At 20.3% G+C, this 7,050-nt stretch overlaps 3 protein-coding genes across 3 annotated transcripts in view; all 3 read right to left on the bottom strand.

The window, feature by feature from the left end:
* Window positions 1–260, bottom strand: part of PRSY57_1334600 (hypothetical protein) — a gene marked incomplete at both ends in the record, with an annotated part of 1,367 nt that extends 1,107 nt beyond the window's left edge. The window contains one exon of the mRNA XM_012909277.2: window positions 77–260. Coding sequence (XP_012764731.2) covers window positions 77–260 — 184 coding nt within the window. The remainder of the gene's footprint in view (window positions 1–76) is intronic.
* A 1,045-nt stretch (window positions 261–1,305) lies between these two features.
* Window positions 1,306–3,292, bottom strand: PRSY57_1334500 (hypothetical protein; the record flags this gene model as incomplete). Its single annotated transcript, XM_012909276.2, has 3 exons — window positions 1,306–1,562; window positions 1,899–2,196; window positions 2,366–3,292. The coding sequence occupies 3 exons, from the start codon at window positions 3,290–3,292 to the stop codon at window positions 1,306–1,308; spliced, it is 1,482 nt and encodes a 493-aa protein (XP_012764730.1).
* Window positions 3,293–4,385: 1,093 nt separating this feature from the next.
* Window positions 4,386–7,050, bottom strand: PRSY57_1334400 (reticulocyte binding protein 7; the record flags this gene model as incomplete). Its single annotated transcript, XM_020115188.1, has 1 exon — window positions 4,386–7,050. A coding segment is annotated over one exon (2,665 nt), but the record flags the coding sequence as incomplete, so codon positions are not given.

Here is a 7,050-nt window from a genome sequence, read left to right as displayed (position 1 = left end):
TGGCTGATGTATTTTTTTTTTTTTTTGTTTTTTTTGTTAATCCTATATAAATGAAAAAAAAATAAAGAAAACGTACCAGTACATATATAATTATTATCCGTATATAAAACAACTATAGGGTCTGATAATAATGTCTGGATACAATTATGTAATACAAATTGATTTCCTGTTGGATTTTCTTTTTCTCCTTTTTTATTTAGAGTATAACAATTACTTATTTTCTTAAAACATTTATTAAATACTTTAGTTTCATCATTCATTTTTTATTTTTTATTTTTTTTTAATATTTCTTGTAATATATTTTATATTTTAATCATTCCATTATTCTCATTTTTTACAAAGTATCATGATAATTTCATAAAAAAAAAAAATATATATGTATATAATATTATTATTTAATATTATTATCAGTTAATAATTAAAATAAAAAAATTATAATTATTTGTATTAAAAAGAAATGGATAATTCAAAAATCAAAATTATTTATAAATTTCATAATATACGGTTTATTGAATTAATAAATAGTTCTTTTATTTAATAAATAATCATAATATCAATCATTTAAATTTATAGTATATATATAAGGCTAATAAAATTACTTTTTTTTTAGTGAATATGCAGATGAATACAATATAAATATATATATTATATATACATTATAGCCCATATAATATTATATGGATTAAGTTTTTAAAATAATGGATACATATAAAACTTTAGGTGAAAATAATAATATTATTATATAAGGAACAAAAAAATATATTATGAATATATTATATATATATATAATATATATATATATATAATTTGTTTTATTTTATATTTTTATTAAATCAAGCATTTATATAATATAATAAAAATTGTCAGATTGTTAGTTTTTATGAGAAATCAAAAAATAAATATATATAATTTCAGTTCAAAATAATAATAGAATTATATATGGTTAATATTTAAAAATGTTATCATTAATAATATATATATGTATATATGAAAGTAGAAAATGCTAAAAAGTTCAGAAAAAAAAAAAAAAAATGGTATAGAATTTTTAATTATAATAATTTTAAGAAGATATAAAAGAAATATATCTAATCATATACATATATTATTATTACAACACTTTTTACATGGAAACAACTATTGTTATAACTTATATATATATATATATATATTTTTTTTTTTTCTCGTAAATTTCCTATTGATATTAATATTTCTTTATTGTTCCTTATTGTAGATCATATGATTTATTCTTTATTTTAAAAAGACACAAATTATAATTAACGCATAATATAATTAAACGAATTCATGTTATAAATCCATTAGAACGTTATCTTCATTTTCCTCTTTTATAAATGGTTCTAATAAATAAGAGGTAAAATCAATAGTGTTTGTTTTTTCGTTTAAATTTTTATCATACTTCCAGAAACTATATAAGGAGAGATTAACAAGGTAAGTTTCTGAATACTGTAAATTAGAAATATAAATATAATTGGAATGAACATCTTGCTCTTCTAAATGTTTTATTATTTTTTCTTCTCTACAATGTTTAATATCTTCAACGTATCCTAAAAAATGTATGTCAATTAGATGAAAACATAAGGTGTACTAAATTGTATTCTGTAATAGGTTATGTACTTATAAAATTATACATATATATATATATATATATATATATATATATATATATATATATATATATATATATGTATGTATGTATAAGGGTGGTTATTAAAATATATCTATACAAATGTACCTTTTAACAATATGCCTTCTGAATTACAAAATCTAATTTATACTTATCGAATTATACTCTTTGATATGCACATATTTATAGGTCATAGCCAACATAATGTTTACAAAAAGGATAGCTATATATTAAAAATGCAATAAAATAAAATTACCTGCTACTTTTGCCATGTATTTAAAATAACTTTTCTGACCTACAGTTTCTATAGGTGTAGCTTTAGAAAAAATCTTTTGATCAAGAAACATATAGCAAATTTCAAAAAAATAAGGTGAAGGCAAGTCAAATAATTCGTTAGGGTTTTTATATTCTTGTTCTTTTATATTTATAAAATTCTTTATATAAAACCAAAAGGGGAATTCTACATCTACATAAGTATAAGATGAAAGAGAAATAGCTATGTAAATTGGAATCCACTGTCTTTCCCCAGCTTTCATTTCTTTGATATCAAATCCCTTTAAAGAAAAATATGAGATAGAAAGATAATAATATAAATAAATAAATAAATATATATATATATATATATATATATATATATATATATGTATATATGTTTTTGCTACAATATTTATTATTTTATTATATTTCATCGTATTATTTATATTTTTTTTTTTTCTTTTTAACTTCAATAAATTCTATTTCTACGTTGGGTATATCAACTAAAGCTTTCACAACAACCAATTCTCCAAGTGCTTTATCATATAAAGACATATTTACAGCATCATTTAAAAATAATTTAGCATATTGTAAATTATTGTAATAATAAGAAGAATTAATTTTGAGAGGTAGATATTCAATATCTATATCAATGTTTATTAATGCTTTATTTAATATAGTAGCTTTACTTATATCAATATTATCAATATATATTTTTTCATCATTAATAGATAAATCATTTTCTCCTACTTCTACATTATCTAAATAAGAATATATATTATGAATATTTTCTCTACAATTAAAATCATTATTTTTTCTTGATCTTATATATGCTCCATTATTTAATGTATATTCATATAAATTACTAGGTAAAGGAATATCATCTGAATAAGTAAGAAACGTAGTAATTATTTTATAATATCTATCATATATAGATTTATACACAAGTATCTTTATATCATTCTTATACTTATCTTCAGAATATTCCTTGTTCTCTAATTCATATATATTATTTTCTATTTTATCTAATAATGCTTCTGCTATCATTCTTGTATTTTCATCAATTTGTATATTTTGATTTCCATATAAAAGTTGATTTCGTAAATATTGAATATAATAAAAAGACAAACATACTTCTGTATTCTTTAAAGGTAAAGGAGGAAAATCAACAACAACTATATTTTCCAAATCGTTATTAATTTTTTTCTCATTTAATAATTTATTTAAAGGTTCATAAGAATTGAACGTATCATCTTCATTATGAGCTCTTCTAGGATTCTTACGATTCAAATGAAATAAACTCTTTCTCTTATTTTTATTTTCTGTATTATCTGTTATTGATGACCTTTTCTTTGTTTTGTTTTTCTTTTGAAATATAGCAAACACATCATCCATATTGTAAAAGAATAATATTCTTTTAAAAATATTAGATAGGAACAAAAAGGTATATTATTATATCACGTCAATGTAGAAATGTAACACAAATATATATTTCCAATTTTTTTTTTTTTTTGGATTCTATAAAATATGTTCGATTCAAATTGCGTATGTGTTCATTTATAAATATATATATATATATATATATATGTGAATATTTTTCGTGATATACATGTATATTATATATATCTCCTTTTCTAATATAAATATTATTGTTTTTTCCCCTATATTACGCGTTCTCCTCAATATTAGGAGAAATTTAATAATAAAAAAAAAAGAGACGGACCTAATAAAATAATTATTACATTATCTATATTATGTTGCGTGTTTTTTAGAAAACTATATAATATACAAAGAACTATTTATAACAGAAAAAAGATATTAAAAAAGGAATGATTCTTGAGGTTATTATCAATTTTTTTTTTTTTTTTTTTTTTATGTATTTAAAATTTTGTCTTAATAAAGACATACATAAGTCTACGCATTAATTCTAAAATATTTTAAATTTATTATTAAAAAAAATTTTAAATAAAAATCAATTGGACAAAAAAAATATATATGTTATACATAATTAATATGGTAAACATAAAAATATAAAATTTTATATATCCTTATTTTATATCATATATATAAAATAAAGAAAAAGAAAAAAATTAAAAAAAAAAAAATAATAATAGTAACAATAATAAAATAATGAAAAACACACATTTTTATTTGCACATATAAACTATGAATGATGCCAATTTATTTGAAATAATTAATATTTATGAATATTCATTATTTAATATAATATAATATAATATAATATTATCTTCATATAGGCACAATATTGTACAATATATATATATATATATTTTTTTTTTTACGTTATAATTATTCTTTTTTTAATGTCATATTTCCATTTCCTTATATATGTGCATTTGGTTTATTTTATATAATGCATGTATTTAAAAATCGGTATTTAAAATTATTCTTTTTAGATCCACATACCTGATTGTATTTTCTCACATGTTATCATATTTTCTATACATAATATGTTATCTTATACATTTTAAATTGTACTATCATTATCATTAAAAGTGATTTCAATGATTTCATCCTTCTCCTTAAAGAGAAAATCATCATTCGGTTCAAAAGCTTCATTAATTTCATTAGATTTGTTATCTCCATTGTTAGTCTTTATCAGTAATAATACTATACTAGAAAATAAGAACACACATAAAGCTATACTTCCTGCTGTGTATACAGAAACACTCAAATTCTTTGATCGAGAAAATTTTCGATCATGGGTATTATCACCAGTAGTACTTTCCGAACTATTAGTATTATCTGTTCCTGATCTTTGAGTTGATTCTGTTTCATCTTTTTTTTCTTTAGATGTTATCAGCATTTCAGTTTCATTATCAGAAGGTTTATTAGTATATATATCACCATGATGTGTAGGTTTAATATCGACGAGTCTATCAGTTTTTTGCTCTAAACTATCGTTAACACGTTGTTTTGAATGCAATATTTTTTTCTGGCTTTCTTCGTATTCCTTTATAATTTCATTAAGTTCACGGTTCAAATTAAGATATAATTGATTTTTTAATGAGTTCAATATATTTGTTTTCAACTGTGTCTCATTATCTTTAATGACCTCATCATTTTTATTTAATAGACTATCTATTTTTAACGATAATATATTTTGTAAATGTTTTAACCATTTCTGTTCCAAACTATGTCTGAGTTTTATATCTTTGTTTTTTATTATTTCATCTTTTTCTTTTGTTAGTTCATCCTTTATTATTTTCACCATATCAGATTCTAGTTTACTTTTTATGTGTTGTTCTCTTTCTGCTAACTCGATTTTCTTTCTTTCCAATTCTTTTTCTTGTTTCAATTTTAATTCTTGTTGTTTCCTTTCTTCCTCTGCTTTTTGCCTTTTAATTTCTTCTTCTTTTTCTCGTTTCTCCTTTAGTGTCATTAATATTTGTTTTAATCGTTCTCTAAATTTTTCTCTTAATAAATCTATATATTCTTCTTCCAGTTTAGTTTTCCATGTTTTCTTATTTCTATCGATAATATTATTATTTTCATTTGTTAAGCCATCTATAGTTTTTTTCAAACTAGCTTCAATATTATATTTATGTTCCTGTTCCTTAACTCTTAATGTTTCTTCGTCTTTGTCCTTTAATTCTTCTTCAATTATGGTCTGGATGTCGTTATTTAATTTTTGTTTTATTTCGTTTATACTTTGTAATTCCTTTTCCTTTTTGTCAAACTCGCTATGTAATTTAGGTTTAAATTCTTCTTTCAATAGTTTTTTCCATTGTTCCTTATTTTCATTTATTATTATATTGCTCTCTCCTATTAATGTATCTACTTTTTTTATCAAAGTGTCTTCCATTGTATTTTTCAGGTTTGTATCTTTTAACATATCTGCATTTTTTTCTTTTAATTCTGTTTCAATCATTTGGGGGATTAATTCATTTAATTCATCAGTTATTTCTTTTATCTTTTGTAATTCCTTTTCTTTTTCAATGAATCTATTATTTAATATTAACATAAATTGTTTTTCTAAATTTTCTTTCCATGTACTTACGTTTTCTTGTATGATGTTATTCTTTTCATGTATTAAGTTACTTATGTTTGTTATCAAATCTGTTTCTAATTTATTCTTTAGTGTACTTTCTTTAGCTTTGAATGATACATAAGTTTCATTTATGAATTCTTTTTCAATTATATGTGGAATTTTTTCTATTAATACATCCTGTATTTCTTTTATTCTTTGAATTTCATTTTGTTTTTGTTTGAAACGATCATTTAATTTTTCTTTAAATTCTTTTTCCAATTTTTCTTTCCATTCTCCTTTATTTTCATGTATTATATTATTTTTTTCTTCGACTAGAGAATGAATAATATTTATCAAATCATTTTCTAAAATCTTTTCCAACTGTCCATCTTTTAGCATATCTATACTCTTCTCTTTTAATGTTGTTTCAACCATATCAGGAATACGTATGTTTAATTGTTCTTTTATTTCTTTTATACTTTGCAATTCATTTTCTTTTTCAAGGAATTTCTTATTTAATTTTGGTTTAAATTCTTCTTCTAATTTTTTTCTCCATACCTTAATATTTTCTTCTATTATGTTATCCTTATCATTTACTAATTTATCAATATTTGTTATCAAATATAATTCTAATTTTATCTTCAATGAATCTTCTTTATTTTTTAATGTTTCATAATTTTCATTTTCCAATTCACTCTTTATCATTTTTGGAATTTCTTTATTTAATTGTTCTTTTATTTCTTTAATTTTTTCAATTTCCTTTTCTTTTTTGTTTATTTGATATTTTAAATTTTCTTTAAATTTTTTTTGCAATTTTTCTTCCCATACTTGCTTATTTACTAATATAATATCATTATTTACTTTGATTAATTTATTCAGTTCTTTTGTTAAATCGGTTTCTAATTTATTCTCCAAACCTTTTCTATCTTTTAACATATCATCATTTCTACTTATAAGTTCTTCCTCAATTCTCTTTGGTATAGATTCATTTAATTCTTTTTGTATTTCTTTTATTCTTTTCAGCTCTTTTTCTTTGAGTAATGATAATTCTTCCATACTTCTCTTTAATAATTCATGTAATTTTTGATTAAATTCTGTTTTCAATTTTTGATTCCATTCTTCTTTAATTTCTTCAACAATATCCTTTTGTTTAATGCTTAAT

The sequence above is a fragment of the Plasmodium reichenowi genome, chromosome 13 (assembly GCF_001601855.1).
Source record: "Plasmodium reichenowi strain SY57 chromosome 13, whole genome shotgun sequence".
NCBI classification, from domain to species: Eukaryota; Apicomplexa; class Aconoidasida; order Haemosporida; family Plasmodiidae; genus Plasmodium; species Plasmodium reichenowi.
Note: the sequence above shows the minus strand (reverse complement) of the source record. Positions and strands in the feature narration are given on the sequence as shown.